Genomic DNA, 17,220 nt, shown 5'->3' with positions numbered 1-17,220 from the left:
TATCTTAGGTAGTTGGGATCAGTTTGATCCACAAACTCTAATAAAAGGAAAAATGGTCAGAAGCGCCCTGTATACAAGATTTTTGCATGTCATGTTCAATACAGCAACTTTCTTTATACCTTAGCTGCCTGCCTGATATCCATCTGGAATGTAGGCTGCATGAGCAAGGGCCCAAACCATTTCGAGACCAGAGAAAAAAGTGTCACTTTTAAATCTAAGTTACTATGAGACATAAATAATTATGTTCATTTTTTCCCCCTCTTGTATTCTACTATTCTGTTCTTTTAGTAACTCCCTCTCTAAATGCTAGAAAAAGGGAAAGACAGGAGGAACTAAGGGTATCCTTCTCCTGGAAAGGCCAGACCTTTTGGGAATATTAAAAGGTGGACATTGTGCTTTGGGGACAATGTAACAGGTGTTACCCCAAATTGCAGGAACTCAGCTTGCAGGAAGCAGACTTGACAGGCTTGGAAATGTCACAGGATACGCTAGTTCCCATGAGATTTTAATTTCTCTCCAGACAGGTACATGGAAGGAAAATTTAAAAATCCCATATCTGGGCTGACTCTAATTTGATTTAAAAGTTCACTCTAGTCTTAAAATTAGTCCATGTCATTCCCCCTGCTCCCCAAACCTGTCTTTTTTGAGCTCATCGTTTTTCTGATGTACCTTTGGTCCTACATGCCTAAATTAATGTGTCTTTTGTTCCAATTTAATTTTGTTTTGTCTAACTGAAGTCGTTTTAGGCCTCTGTTTTCTCTTACTGTCTTCATTTGGAGGCTAATTATTCAAGGGTTAACTTGCAAATACATTGGAAAAATAAAGAGATTTCCTTTAGAAAATCCTAAGGAGGAAGATAAACAGTGGACATAATGGCACCCTAAATATTTGTGTAAAATGAAGAAAGGGAGCTTTGAGCAGTAAACTATATATAGGTGTGGTAACTATGCTGAGTTATAGAAAGATGAAGAAAAGAAAACAATAAAACCCCCTCAAAGCCTAGGTGTTTTGTACATTTGTATGGTCTAGGAGTTCTGGACCAGATGTATTGCAAAGTAATGTAGTTCTATAACATTTTAATGTCCCGAGTTATAGGGATTTTTTTCTTATTTCTTTTTTTTTTTATTATGGTAACATAAAATTGAACAGTTTACCCATTTTAAGTGAAGAATTCTCTGACTACCATTCTACTTTTGTCTCATCTTTAACCAGAACTCATCTGTTGTTTTCCTTTATCTCTCTTTCAGTGATAATAGTCTTATACTACCTGTTGTCTTATGTCTTAAAGTGCTTTTTTTTTTTTTTTTTACACACATTGTCCAGATTGCTAGATGTTTATAAAGGGAGATTAAGTTTAGCTCTTGTACCTTCATCAGGCAAGGAAATAGAAATCCTATAAGATGTTTTAAATTATATAATGTCATTGAGAGATGGTATATTACTAGTAACTTATATGAGTTTTTAAAGTTATATATATGTTGCAATGACTTAAAGCTGTTTGCATTATTGTTTTCTTAGATCTAAATTAAAATTGAGGAAATGTCCCCTAGATAATTTTATGGATTTGTTGTGTGTTTCTTTTTAAATCAGGTTAATATCTTAAATGTAGTTTGTAAAAAAAATTTGGCTTTCATGTACAGTTTAAATATTTTTTTGTTTAGTAAACTCAATGTGTGGTGATCATTATTCTTAGTATTCTATATAATTTACCGAAAACGTATAGTATTGCTTAATTTAGGAACTCTAGAATATGTTTGAAAGTACACATGGCTTTTTTTTTTTTTAACTTTGACACTCTTTTATAATGTATTTTTATCAGCAATTTCTTTAATGACATTTTAAAATACACAAAAAATGTTTACAGTTGAGATGTGTCAAAATAACGATTAGTGCTTAAGATACATAATAATGTCTCAAAAACAAATTGAATAGGAGTAATAGATAGGAAAGATTTCACAATCTGAAAAATTGCTTTGCTAGGAGAATATTTTTTTTCCATTTTCATCATGCATTGTTACTTCTCTAATTCTATGAGAGTTTGGCAAAAAAGCAAACTGAAATTAGTAGTTTTGAAGCCAATTTTTACTAGAGTATAATCAATGATTATTTCTTCAAAGTGTAAATTGTTTTGAGACATTATTAAGAAAATCTTACATTAATTGAAAAAACATTCATATTATAAACTATAGTAATCTGATCTCTTTAAATAATTCAAAATCACTTTTGTCAGTATGTTTGCTAATAAATTTTGTCTAAAAGCTTCTTTTTGAAGATAATTTGAAATTAATATTTGTTGCCAGTTTATTATCTTTGGCTTTGCTATTTCTTGAAGAGAGCTTGTTTTCTCCCTAGGATAACATTTTGATAAAATATTTCTGAAAATTTTACATGAATATGTATTTTGGTCAGGGGAAATAAAGAAAGAACCTTTGCCTAGTTACTGAAGTGAGAAATATAATATTTTATTCACTATGGTTTAAAATAATTTAGAGGTTTTTTACCTTTTTCTTATAAGAGTCTACTCAAAGCAGTGGATCCTTATACATTTTAAATATCTTTTATGTGCATTCTGTTTTATGACTTTTTTTCCCCCCACAGAGCTTATCAAAACACAATAGAAGCAATATTGGAACTGAAGGTGGACCACCACCTTTTGTGCCTTTTGGACAGGTAATGACTTTCATGTCGGCAAATTAATTTAAGTCAGGAAAAAGTGTTTTTCACTTATATGTAATGTGTGCTGAGGTTTTTTTTTTTTTTGTGAACTATTTATTCAGAGGTTATGGAATTATGTGCAAATACGAAGTTTGAAAATTTAAGGAATTTAGTAATTTGCTGTTAATACAAAGATTGAAACAATTTAAGAGTCATAGCTGAAGAGCAGCTAAGAACTAATTAGGATAAGGAGAAACATTTTTTTGTTGTTGTTATTTTTCAATGGGATATTCAAAAGTAGAAAGACTAAAATATGCCATAATTTTTCAGAAGTCTGCTCTTCTTCCTCACTCTAAATACCCATTTCAGTTAGATTTAATTTTATTGCCAGTTGGCATTCACCCACAGCAGCCCTCATTCTTCTACACAACTGAAAATTTTTCTGTCTACTTTCTATTTTTCAGTCTCCTTTGCTACAAAATACTAACTTGAGGTAGCTCCTCTGCTAGCTAGTATCTTTTATCTTCCTCATTGTGCTTAGAATCAAATTGCATTCACATCAGTGTCCTCCAGCCTTTCCTGTTTTATCCCTGGCAAATCCAAGGGCAATCCCTGTGACAGCTAGCTCTTCTCATGAAATCACCAAAATTTAACTCTTGGTAAATTTGCCTTGGATTTGTTCTTTACAAGTGCTGGCTCAGAATAAATATGAGCTGAGGACATAAAGTTAGAAAACAGAAACCTACATTTCTATAACATGGTTTATTGTGTGTGTGTGTGTGTTTAATTTGCTATAAAAATGATCTAGTTTATCAGATGAGTAAGATCAGTTGACTGTCATCCTCTTCAAAAACCTCTTCATATAGTGTAGAGTTATTCTTGCATTGTGACTATTTTGAAAATATTTTAAAAATATGTTGATCTTATTCTGTGTTTTGGAACAATGGATAGTCAAGATAAAAGGAAGCATGAAGTCCTAATATATAGTCCATGTTTATGATATTCTCACAGTGTAATAAAAATCCCCAGAAAGAAAACGAAGTAGAAAGTTTCTAGTAACTTATATTTGAAGATGATAAATGACATATTTGTAAGAATTTACCTGTGAGGAATTTGGTGATAATATGTCTCTTTCATAAATTACAAATAATGAATGTTTGCAGCCTGATTGAGGCAGAGGGTATGGTTTTTTGTTTTTGATTTTTAAAAGTTCAGAAACATGTTAAAATAACTATAACATAATTCTTATATGGATATTGTGGCATAATATGGAAATTGAGCTCTTACAGAATCAAATTTAACTTTCCTTTTGATTACTATAGACCATGTGAAATCTCAAATTGTTTTAAGCAATTATCCAAAAGTGAAACTTAGATTCCTTGCTTCAATATATGCATCCCCTGATTCAGAGGACCACATTTTTGTGTATCTTTAATTTCATTTACTGATTAAATTACTGAAAAGTTACTTTAATCAATTTACTTCTGTTTTCTCAATTTTTTTTTTTGTAGATTTGTGGGGTGGAATCTTTTTCTTGTAGATTCTCAGCTATTGAAATGTATACAAACATTTCTTTTCAAGAGGTATTGCTTTCTAACGAAAACCTTTTAATCTCTTTTGAAATTACTGGATTTCTTTTTATTATTTTACCAGAAGTGTGTATCTCATGTCCAAATGGATACCAGAGAGCTTGATAGAAGAAAGACATTGCAAGTTACAATGCCTGTTAAACCTACAAATGATAATGATGAATTTGAAAAGCAAAGGACTGCCGCTATTGCAGAAGTTGCAAAGAGTAAAGAAGTAAGAAATTAAATAGTAACAAATCTCTCTTATTTCTTATCATTATTTTCTATTTAGATTACTCATGATTGTTATTATCTTTTCACATAAGATATTCAGCAAACCTATGACAATATTCTTGCATATTTCATAAGTAAAAAATGCTTTGTCACCTCATGGGGTCTTAAGCTTACACATATTATTCTTATGTTCTTTTTCCAAATCTCCTTGGCAATTGTAATAAATTCTTCTTCCTAGCAAATTATCTTTCTTTTTTTCTTAATTTATATATGACAGAAGAATGCATTACAATTCTTATTACACATATAGAGCACAATTTTTCATATCTCTGGTTGTATACAAAGTATACACCAATTTGTGTCTTCATACATGTACTTTGGATAATAATGTCCAGCACATTCCACCATCATTTGTAACCCCATGACCCCTCCCTTCCCCTCCAACCCCTCTGTCCTATTTAGAGTTCCTCTCATGTTCCCTCTCCCTATCCCACTATGAATCAACCTCCTTATCAGAGAAAACATTTGGTATCTGGTTTTCTGGGATTGGCTAACTTCACTTAGCATTATCTTCTCTAACTCCAACCATTTACCTGCAAATGCCATGATTTTATTCTCTTTTATTGCTGAGTAATATTCCATTGTGTGTATGCCACATTTTTTTTTTATCTACTCATCTATTGAAGGGCATCTAGGTTGGTTCCACAGTTTAGTTATTGTAAATTGTGCTGCTATAAACATTAATGTGGCTGTGTCCCTGTAGTATGCTGTTTTTAAATCCTTTGGGTGTAGACTGAGGAGTGGGATAGCTGGGTCAAATGGTGGTTCCATTCCCAATTTTCCAAGGAATCTCTATCCTGCTTTCCATATTGGCTGCACCAATTTGCAGTCTCACCAGCAATGAGTGTATCTTTTCCCGCACATCCTTGCCAACACTTATTGTTGTTTGTCTTCATAATAACTGCCATTCTGACTGGAGTGAGATGAAATCTTAGAGTGGTTTTGATTTACATTTCTCTAATTGCTAGTGATGATGAACAAGTTTTCATCTATTTGCTGATTGACTGTATATCATCTTCTGAGAAGTGTCTCTTCAGGTCCTTGGCCCATTTATTGATTGGGTTACTTGTTTTTTTGGGTTATTTGTTTTATTTGTTTTTGAGTTTTTTATATACCCTAGAGATTAGTATTCTATCTGATGTGTGAGGAGTAAAGATTTGCTCCCAAGATGTAAGCTCTTTATTCACCTCACAGATTGTTTCTTTTGCTGAGAAGAAACTTTTTAGTTGGAGTCCATCCCATTTACAAAATGAAATTAAACCCCTATCTCTCACCATGCACAAAACTCAAAATGGATCAAGGACTTAGGAATAAAACCAGAGACCCTGTGTCTAATAGAAGAAAAAGTAGGCCCCAATCTCCATCATGTGGGATTAGGCCCCAACTTCCTTAATAAGACTCCTTTAGTGCAAGAATTAAAAGCAAATCATCTTTTTATTTTCCCTTTTGTTTTTCTTCTTAACAGTGTAACAACTGAACCCAATACTTTTTATGTAGCAGAGGGTTATTGTTTGGGTTAGTTACCATTTTCCCACATAATAGCAGCTTCTGAGGAATAGTAACTTCTGAGGATATGTCAGTGGATGAGCATCAACATTTTTGTTATTTTCTTTCTTAATTTTATTCAATTTGTAGTAATTTTTATCTTTGGGTTATATGTGTTTTTACACACACACACACACATTTACACTCCATTTTACACTATTGTTAGCCAAAGGTGCTATTTTAATTATTTTGAATTTATTGCTTATTTGGAATGGGTATTTGATTAGTCTTTGATAAGAAATTTAAGTTCTTGAGTTAGTTGCTTAGACTTTTCTTACCAATGAGTTAGAATAGTTTCCTTTATTCCAAAACCATAATAAAGCTTAGCTAACAATTGCTTTCATCTATTTAATTTCACATTTTAAGTAGAAGACTTGTTGAAATATAGTTGTTCTTCCTGCAGTGTCTTTCTAATCATTAGTCTAGAGTAGGAGCCAAAACATAAGCTCTGGAATCAGACATCTTAGAAGTATATATTACTCATAATCTTAAATGGAGCTTTTTGTACCCCAACTTTCATCATCTGTGAAAATCAGGAACAGTAGTATTACCTACTTCATATGGTTACTGTGGGAGTTAAAATTAACAATTTCTAAGACATTTAGAACAGTTGCTACTACTTGGACCAGATCCTGACATTTTGTTGTTCAAAGCTCTAAATAAACATGGCTGTTGCTATTCTTTTTTATGCACTGTTTTCTGAAGTACCTTTTTTTAAAAAAATTAACATTTCTTAAATAAATATTTCACTTAATTTATATGAAATATATTTACTTTTTCCAGAAGATATTAAAATTATGGAGTTTCACAAGAAGATACTAGAAACTAAATAGATGTTCCTTAATGATTATGAGCAACTTTTTTTATAGCTGGCTCTTTATTGGGAGCATAGTTCACACGTTTTTTTTTGTTTGTTTGTTTGTTTATTTACTTTTTTTTTGAGAGAGAGAAAGAGAGAATTTTAATATTTATTTTTTTATTTTTCTGCGGACACAACATCTTTGTATGTGGTGCTGAGGATCGAACCCGGGCCGCACGCATGCCAGGCGAGCGCTACCGCTTGAGCCACATCCCCAGCCCAGTTCACATGTTTTAATTGCTTCATTTTTTAGGCCTAATTGATAACATATTTTCTCCACAAATTCTTAGTAATTGATCATATTTTTTAAGAACTAAAACAGACTTTAGAACTTCTTAATTTACATATGAGAGAGTTAGTGGAGGCTTAAAACTAACCAATTAGCAAGTTGCCTAAGGTTACCCAGTAACAGTTCTAGGATTAATATATGCAAAACATAAAATCTGTATCATCAATAATATAAATATATCAAATATGTAAATTACATGCTGCAATTTTAAATATAGTAGAAGATTTGTAGGATGTAGGAGAATTAGCTGTGTTGTTGCTGAAGAAGAGTAATCCAGATAGAGGAGGGGCCATTGCAAAGACTATAAAGCCAGGGACATGTGTTCAAGGAAAGCAAAGGAGATCATGGAAACAGTGAAGAGATGAGAAGTAAAAGACAAGAGAAAAAAAGGAGGTCAGCTTATGTGGCATGCTACAAATCATTGTAAAAACATTAGCCTTCATTCAGAGAGAAATGGGAGCTCTTTGAGGGGTTTGAGCACAATAATAGCATCTACTGACCTACATTTTAAAAGATTAATTCTGGCTGCTGTGTTCAGACTAGGTTGTAGAAGAGGAGGATTAGAATTAAGTAAGTCACATATTGAAGTAACCCAAGGGGAAAAAATGATGGTTTAGATGAAGAACATGTAAATATTGTGGTGCGTTTTAGACATGCATGTAGTAATGTTTAATAGACAGTGAGACAGAAGACTATAGTTGAAAACAGCTTTGGAATAGATACATGCATTTCAGAGTTACTTTAGGCATGCAAATGATATTTAAAGTCATCAAGCCAAATGAGATCACCAAAGGAATGAGTGTTTATAGAGAACAGAAGAGGGTAAGAGCTCAGTAGCATTCAGTCTTAGAGTTTGGATGGAAGAAGCTGAACCAGCCAAGCTTTGATCAGTAATGGATAGAAACAAGTGAATGCAGAAAATGTATCATGGAGAAAGGAGTGAGGAACCTGTCAAGGACAAGTGAAAAGTCTTGTGACTAGTGGTGGAGATTTATTCATCCCCTCTACGTTCCTCTTGTTGTAATGAAAACGTGTGGGTTCTTCAATGATTATTTCAATTTTTTAAGTATAAAATGAAGCAAGACAACAGTAACAATGAGGGGAAAAGGTGTTGGAGGATTGAGAAGTGAGGAAAACGCTTAAGACAGTGGTTTAAAATGTGAGAACAGATGGGTTAGGGAAATACAGTAAGATTGCTAGGTATCTTTGAGAGCCCCCTTGAACTTCATAGTTATGATGATTCCACATATACCTCACTCACATATTGTGAATAGATGATATGGTTCATAAAAGGCAATACCAATTACATGGTAGGTAATTGTGACAGTTCTAGATACTTTTATGTGTTTTGATTAAGAGCCATTTTAAAGAAGCAAAAAAATCCGATTCTGAAAGTGCTGTTTATCCTATTCCTTAATTCATAAAATGGAAATAAAATAATAAGGAAATGTGTCTAGAAATTGGAGCTATTTTATTGTCAAAAGAAAAAGCACTTTTAGAGTTACAGAACATAAATTCCAGAAGTGTATTTAATTTGGAAGAGGTCAGCCTCCAGACTTTTCAGGTAACTATGTTCTAGATATGATCCAAAATAGTAATTACTATCTGTTATTGAGTGTTTTCCCTGTGCCAGTTACAGAGATAATCACTTCCTATTGATGGTGTCATTTAATCCTCTCAAGGTAGTTATTCTCATTGCTCTTTTAAGAATGGAAAACCTGAGGCTCAGTGGAAAGTGATTTGCCTGAGGACAGGAGATAATAGGTGACTGAGCAAAGATTAGCATAAGCCTTGTCTAGCTAGTCCAAAGCCTGTGTACTTAACTGTATTAAATAGTCTCCTATCTCTAACCTTTGTATCCCATTAATATAACCCCGTATTATTGTATTATTCTTTGCATTCAAACAAGTAATAGCTATCAAGGTATTTCAATTTTTTTTTTTTTTTTTTGAAATGCTGTCTCTCCATGTTGCCCAGGCTGGTCTTAAAAAAACTCATGGGTTTAAGTAATTCTTTTGCCTCAGTTTCCCAAGTAGCTGGGATTATAGGTGTGTGCTACCATACCTGCCTTCAGTTTTGTTGGAATTTCACAACCCAAAAATTGAATAAATCAGTTAATGTTTTTGGTCTTTGAATATATAATTTTAATTTTGATTTGAATTCAACTTAAATATTGTGGGGTAGCAACTACTCAATGGAGATATTTATTAATCTTTTAATGTTCATTTAACATGATATTTTTGTTTTTCTGGTTCTACTTTTTTATGATTCAAGGTAATTTCCTAGTGTTGCATACACTTATATCTGAAATATTTTATTATTATAATCATTTTAAGTTTAAAATGATCATTAAATTGATCATTATCTCTAATAAAATATCTAATAAAAAGTTTTAACTTATTCAATTTATGCTACAGCTGTCAGAGCTTTAAAATATTATGTAACCGTATATTTAATTTGCTGTTATATAAGTAGCAGTGTGAATGCTATACATGAATTTGTATCTTTCCAAAACAAAGTTCTTCATGGTTATCTCTTCATAAGTTTTGAAAAGAAAAAAATTGGATTAAAGTAAAATTTCAAATTATAAGTTTTTCAAGTAAGTGAGACAAAATAAGGAATATAGATCTGAAAGTTTTTTAAATGTACTTGGTAAGAAATAACATAGGATTAATGTAGATAATAAATTAGTAGTTTTAATACAGTGTTTAAATTTATTTTTGTTTACTTTCTGCCACTATAGAATCATATTCCTAGACCATGGACATAATGTGACCGATTCTTACACAGGTTTAGAATCTTGCTAAGTATAACCTTGCCTTGTAGGTGGATTTAGAAACCAGTTCCAGTTTTATCAGTCATAAATTTTATCCTAGAATCATTTGACATCTAATCTTTATAATGCTTATTTTATTTTCTTTTATATTGTTGTATAGTTAAGTTTATTTCCTTGGAGAGACTGAAAGGCAACCTGACTTGTGAGAGGAAAAGATGGCTAATACTTGTCTGTGACTTGTGCTGTTTGAAAAGAACAAGCTGTTTCACTTTTCCATGTAAAACATAATTAAGAAACTTTTAATTACTTAATTTCACCAGATTTTTTTAGTAGTGACTTGGGTTTTAAGGCTATTTTTAAATGCTGTTTACTTACACCTCTTTTATGTTTCTCTTATCCTAAAGACCAAGACATTTGGAGGAGGTGGTGGTGGTGCCAGAAGTAATCTCAATATGAGTGCTGTTGGTAACCGAAACAGGGAAGTTTTACAAAAAGAAAAGTCAGCCAAATCAGAGGGGAAACATGAGGGTGTCTACAGAGAACTGGTAAGACTAAAGAATCAACCACAAAATTAATATTTTTTAAAAAATACCCTTGATCTGTCTTTGAGTTTTTAGAAAGGTGCTATATAAATTATATTTCTTTTTTTGATGGAGAACTATCAAAAATTTTTCATTTTTTTTACCATAAAAATATTCACTGAGTAGTTTTCTCTTCATTATATTATTTTCAAACATCTTATTTTAATATAAAAAATTTTTTTCTTGGTTTTGCATTTGCAATGGAACTTGCTAAGTTAGAGAGTACTCAAGGCATAATACATTTTATACAGATTCTTCTTGACTATTAGTATGAATAAATAGCAAGTGAATGTTACATTAGTATATTATTTTCCATAAATATGAGATGTAATTTTGAGTTAAACAACAGTAAATAATTAAAAATATATACCTCACTTTATTTACTGACTGTCAGCACAGCTTTCTTTTACTCCTTATAGGTTGATGAAAAGGCACTGAAGCACATAACAGAAATGGGCTTCAGTAAGGAAGCATCGAGGCAAGCTCTTATGGATAATGGCAACAACTTAGAGGCAGCATTGAATGTACTTCTTAACGGCAATAAACAGAAACCTGTTACGGGTCCACCTCTAAGAGGTATAACTTAACAGGCAATGTGCCAGATATTATTGCTGGCTTTTAGAGTAATATATTTTATCAAAAGAGGCTGAGTTTTATCACTGTGAGGACTGTAACTTTATGTAGCATGGTGAATAGAAGGATTGTGAGCTTGGAACCATAGATATGTTTGCAGGTTATTTTGAGCCTCTCTGTCCTTATATAAAGTATGTCTAATGGTACCTTATTTAATAGGGTTAGTATGAGCAGCAGAGAAAATATGACATGGAGTGACTAGTTCTATTAATTATTTCTAGAACTGTGCCACTTATATAAATGACAACAGTTTGTACACCGTTTAAAATTAAGAAGAAAATAAATTTTATTTGGTGGTGTTCTTTAATTATTGCATGGTCAAAGGTATTAGGTAATTTTTCAAGTCTCATTCCTTTATTTTAAAAACAAGGAATTTTACTCAGGTATAAAGAAGAATGAAATTGTCATTTGCTGGTAGATGGATGGAACTGGAGAACATTATGCTAAATAAAATAAGCCATTCTCAGAAAGCCAAGGGTTGAATGTTTTATATGTGGAAGCCAGAGAGAAAAATAATTTTTAAAAGTGGGGAAGTTGGGGTATCTTAGGAAAATAGGAAACCGTAGAGTAGAGGAAGGAAGGGAATCTGGAATTAATAGGGAATGAAATCTACCAAATTTTACTGTGTCCATGTCCAAATTTACCAAAGTTAATCCCATATATTTATAATTATATAATATAGGTAACTATACAAAAATTAAAATATTAATAACAGAAGAGAGATTAGTATAGCAGAGCAAGAGGGAAAGAGAAGGTACTGGGAAATGAGATTGATCAAATTATATGCATGTTTGAATATAATGATGAATTCTATTATAATTTTTTCTTTTAAAGATAATATATATAAGCAAATTTAAATTTCTGGATAACTCATTCAGGGGATTAACCCATTAAGTTAAAAGTTCTCAATTCTGTTAACATAATAATTATTTAAAAGTTGCCATAAGTGTTATATTGTTGTGAGTAATTTTTATAGATGTTCTGTATCTGGGACAATGGGACAAATTGGTTGAATGTACTATATAATATAATCATTTAAAAGTTTTCTTATTATTAAAAGAATATACGGAAAAATAATGAAAAGAAATATATGTAACATCCTGCTTGAAATGATTGCTGATTGTATTTTAATGCTTTTTTCTCCTTCCATTTTTCCATATAGAATATATATAAACACATACACACACACACACACACACACATACACACGTATATATATGTATGTATGTCTTACTTTTAAATCTTAAGGTAGAGGAAAAGGAAGGGGTCGAATAAGATCTGAAGATGAAGAAGACCTAGGAAATGCAAGGCCATCAGCACCAAGCACATTATTTGATTTCCTGGAATCTAAAATGGGGACTTTGAATGTGGAAGGTAGGCTAACTTAAAGTAGATTCCTTTTTTAAAAATAGATTTCTTTGTAAAGATAATACTTTATTTAGAATTATACAAAAATATTTAATAAAGCAGCTGATGATATGAACATCTATTCTGAGTGTTTAGAAATTTATTTAGTGCATTTCCTGGTTGACAAAAGCACAGAAGAAAATTTTGTTACATTGTGAAAAAAATACATAGCACCTTATTTGGCCCTCTAATTGTATGATAAATAATTGTACCAACAACTTCTCTCAACTTTACTCCTATTAGATAGCAGATTTAGCTGTGTAGACAAATTGTTATTTTGGAACACTATTATTACATATTCTTATGTATTTTATTTTGATTGGGAGATTAGTCTGTCTTCTTTTTCTGCATGTTACATGTTGTGTAAAATGTTGAGACTGAGAGAATATGCTTTCACAATGTAATGAATTCTAATTATGATATAGTTCAGTGAGTAACATAAATACTCAAGAAAGTAAGTATGTTAAATGTGTATCATTTTTTCCTAAGAGTGGAATATGATAAATATTTTCCAAAGAGTAAGTTTTAAAAATATGATTCCAAAATAATAGGGAAATATCCTTTTAAATGTAGTTTCTCTTTTTGAGTTATATTTTAAATCCAACCAAATAAACTTTGAGGTAATGTGGATTGTTTGTTTGTTTGTTGTTTTTGTTTTACAGATTTGGAGTATTCAGGTTTCATGAAACTGGAAGCTGTTTTGCTAGATTATATAGAAAAATCCACATTGTTTGAAAAGCAAATGTTTAGTATAGAGGAAAACTATAAGCAGTAACATGAAAAAAAAGTATTTTCTTGGTTTTAAAGCATGAAATAGTTTCTGTTGCTGTATAATGAATTACCCCAAAGTCAGCTTTTTAAAAAAATGAAAATTTATTATCATAGTTTATGTGTGTCAAGGTTATGATCTAGCCTTAGGCCCAAGGTCCTCTTACAGGCTCACTAATTGTTAGCAGAATTCAAAAACTGAATTCTCTTTTGGCTTTCAGAAGACAGCTTTCAGCTCCTACAAGCTGTCCCTCAAGTTGTTGCCACATGGATCATAACACAGGCAATAGTCATGGTATTTACTTCTGAAAAGCCAGTAGGAGAATCTCTGCTGCTTTTTCACATCTCTCTCACTTCCTACTGTGACTTCTTGATATTCTTGTCCCAACCTCTTTTTATACAATTCTATTCAGATCTTCTTTCCTTTCATCTTCCTGTCCCCCTACACTTCCTTTTGACTGTTACAGTGTCTACTAAATCATAGTGAGTTTAAGATTGATAGTTGTAACTCATCTATGACTTATAATAGTTGTTTTGACTGGCTGGGTTACAAACATGTCAAACCACAATTGATTCTTATATTTAAAACAACTTCCACTAAGCCCTTATATTTTTTCATTTTCTTTTTTTTTTTTTTTCATTTACACTAAGGATAAAATTCTTTTAAATAAATATCTCTTTGTACCTTTAGTTTGTGAGTTGTCATCTCGCAAACTAGACAGTAAGTTTTCTGGCATATTTATAACTATATTAATCTTTAGTCTTTTATTTCAAAAGTTTATTTTACAAAATAAGATCTAGTAGTTTTTTGTTTTTATTTTTAATACTTTATAATCAAGCACTATTGAATACTGCTTGGTTTGCTATTTCATTATTTTTAAATATTTGTCTGACCTGGAACTAATTCTGTCAGTAGCCACTTTTCTGCCCCTTTTATTTTTTAAGATGACATCACATGGAAAAGATTCATGACAACTCACAGAAGTACAAACAGCTGTGCAATAAATTTATAAGTATATAGATGGAAGGTGGTTATACTTGTAGATGATTTTTTTTTTAGAGAGAGAGAGAATTTTTTTTTTTAATATTTATTTTTTAGTTTTTGGCGGACACAACATCTTTGTTTTGTATGTGGTGCTGAGGATCGAACCCAGGCCGCATGCATGCCAGGCGAGCACGCTACCGCTTGAGCCACATCCCCAGCCCCTATAGATGATTTTTTTATTCTCTTGGTCTTGTCTTCATGGTTACGATAAAGGTGGCAAGATTGATGGGAAAACTTTGCACGTGATCACCCTTCAAGTATCTTTGCCAAGTTTTATTCTGTTACTCTTTTTTTTTTTTTTTTTTTTTTTGCTAACCTACTCATACTACTAATTCACCACATTTTTGGGTAAACTTTGGTTATAGTTAAAAAAAAATAGTTGACACAAGGTACTCAATTGAATTTTCAATACATTTTAAGATCTCATGGAATTGAAGCCTGAAATATACTGCTAGTTTTATAAAAATTGAATCTCCACTTTTTTTTTCTCAGAATTTAGTCATTGTTCCATAAATCTTATATTTTAAAATTAACTCTTCATTGATAGTATGAAATGTTGGAGATTTTCTCAGGAAAATTTAGGAAGCTTTTCAGGGCAATTGTCATAATTTTAAATGGTTAAATGCCTTATAAACAGATAATGAAGAGAATTATGACCTTGTATTGATATATGTTCATATCATCAACATCATCATTTGCGTCTGTTATAGAAATTGACATTATAAAGAAGTAGTTGTGATTCAGTGATACATATATGTGAGGATTCAAAATTATTTTTCTAATAAAATTGAAAATTGAACTTTTCTTCTTTGTGTCATATCAGTCCAAACTTTCAGATGATTGTTTAATTTGGGATCCCTAGAAGACACAATTTAGCTTAGTAAGTTTTTACCTAGATGATTGTGTCATATAGGTTGAACATATTTAATTCAAAAGTATAAAATCTGAAATGCTGAAAAATCTGAATCTTTTGAGTGCCAACATAATGCCACAGTGGAAAATTCTGTATCTGACCTCATGTGACAGGTCACAGTTAAAATGTAGGTGTGATAAAAGTATTGTATAAAATCACTACCGTGTAATCCCAGTTCTTTCAGAAGCTGAAGCAGGAAGCTTCCAATTTCAAGGCCAGCCTTGACAACTCAAGAAAGACCTTGTCTCAAAATAAAAAGGGTTGGAGATGTAGCTCAGTGATTAAATGCCCTGGGTTCAATTTTCAGTATTTCAATACATGAATAAATAACTGTAACCTGAATATATAAGGTGTATATGAAACGTAAGATTTTTTAAATTGAGTAAGGTTTTGAGTAGCATGATAAAATATCACACCATACCTTTCCATCCTATGTAGGAAACACATTATTCCCTTGTCCAATGTGTGCATGGTACCTGTGCTAGTCCCTTAGAAGCCATCTCAGTCATCAGATCTGCTGTTGCAGGATCACAGGGCCTTTGTTCAAGAACCACTTATTTTACTAAATAATGGCCCCAAAGTACAAGAGTAGTGACACTGGCAATTTTAATATAGCTTATTGCCAAAAGTGTTTTATTATTATTAGTGACTACTGTTAATCTCTTACTGTGACTAATTTATAAATTTAACTTGTATAGGAAAGAACATGGTGTAAAAATAGTATTTTCTATGGTTTCAGGCATCCACTGAGGATATTGAAACATATCCCCTGTGGATCAGGAGGACTACTGTAGTAGAAAAGAGCACTTCTGAGTTATTTCTTTTCCTTCTGTGGTTTCAAACTTGCCATCTGGTTTGTTTTTTGTAATTGAAGTCTGAAAGAAATAACCAACACTTTGCATTGTCCTGACATTTTCATAATTTTTATACCAGGTTTTCTAAAGCATTAACTACCTTAGTTAGGTGATTTCAGTTCCAAGACAGTAGACTAACAGGATGCCAGCTTCCTGTTAGGACATGCCACTAAGTTTGATTGACGTTATATTAAGTGATTGAGAATAATCCCTGAAAATTGACCTCGTCTAAAATTGTCTTTAAAAAAAAAAAAAAAACAAACATACGAATGAAAAGACTGTGTCCTGCTACTGGTATTTTGTTTTAAAATTTATCATAGTGTATTTCAACTTTTTAAATACATTTAGAAATGTATTTAATAATTTAAGTACCATACTTAATTGCCTAGGAATTTGTGATTTATAAGATACTGATTTTAGGAATCTTAATTATTCTGAATGTATTGTAAATTGTAAATGTTGATATTTTCTTAGACTAGTAATGTATCTAGCACTAATCTATAAATATCTTTAGCATTTACTAGGGGCTACTCCAAAGGATTTAGTTTTACAAAATTAGTCTCTATCAGGTGTCGTGAAAAGAGGCTGTATAGTTTTTTTTTTCAGTACTTGGGTTTGAACTAAATCTTTGAGTTACATCTCCACATCTCCAGCCCCATCCCCCTTTTTTTGGAGACAGGATCTTGATAAACTGCACAGGCTGGCTTTGAATTTAACAATCCTCCTGTCTCAGCCTCCCAAGTTGTTGGAATTACAGGTGTGCACCACCCTGCCTAGCTTATGTAGATTATTTGTGTTCCTTTCATCTCACAGTCTTATTAGCATACTATTAGAGACACTCTTAAATTCAAAATGGTCCAGATATACTTTGTTTTGAAGTTTTGAAATTTTCTGGGTAGATGCCATAGCTGATATAATTGAACACTAGTGACCTAAAGAAGCTTACTGTTATAGGGATTGCGTATTAAATCCAAATTTTAAATTGTTTTATTTTATGGCACGTGATATGTAATTAATTTTCTTTGGTATTTAG

General features: G+C 31.7%; 1 protein-coding gene across 4 annotated transcripts in view; it reads left to right on the top strand.

Annotated features, from left to right (window-relative positions):
- Positions 1 to 17,220, top strand: part of TDRD3 (tudor domain containing 3) — a 140,551-nt gene that overhangs the window by 68,428 nt on the left and 54,903 nt on the right. For all 4 annotated transcript variants that reach the window (XM_081284626.1, XM_081284624.1, XM_081284627.1 and 1 more), the window contains 5 exons: positions 2,599 to 2,670; positions 4,309 to 4,458; positions 10,391 to 10,531; positions 10,987 to 11,143; positions 12,449 to 12,574. In XM_081284626.1, the coding sequence (XP_081140752.1) occupies positions 2,599 to 2,670; positions 4,309 to 4,458; positions 10,391 to 10,531; positions 10,987 to 11,143; positions 12,449 to 12,574 (646 nt within the window). The remainder of the gene's footprint in view (positions 1 to 2,598; positions 2,671 to 4,308; positions 4,459 to 10,390; positions 10,532 to 10,986; positions 11,144 to 12,448; positions 12,575 to 17,220) is intronic.

The sequence above is a fragment of the Spermophilus citellus genome (genome assembly GCF_964194105.1).
Source record: "Spermophilus citellus genome assembly, chromosome: 1".
Classification (NCBI taxonomy): Eukaryota; Metazoa; Chordata; class Mammalia; order Rodentia; family Sciuridae; genus Spermophilus; species Spermophilus citellus.
This window is presented reverse-complemented; position numbering and strand designations above follow the sequence as displayed.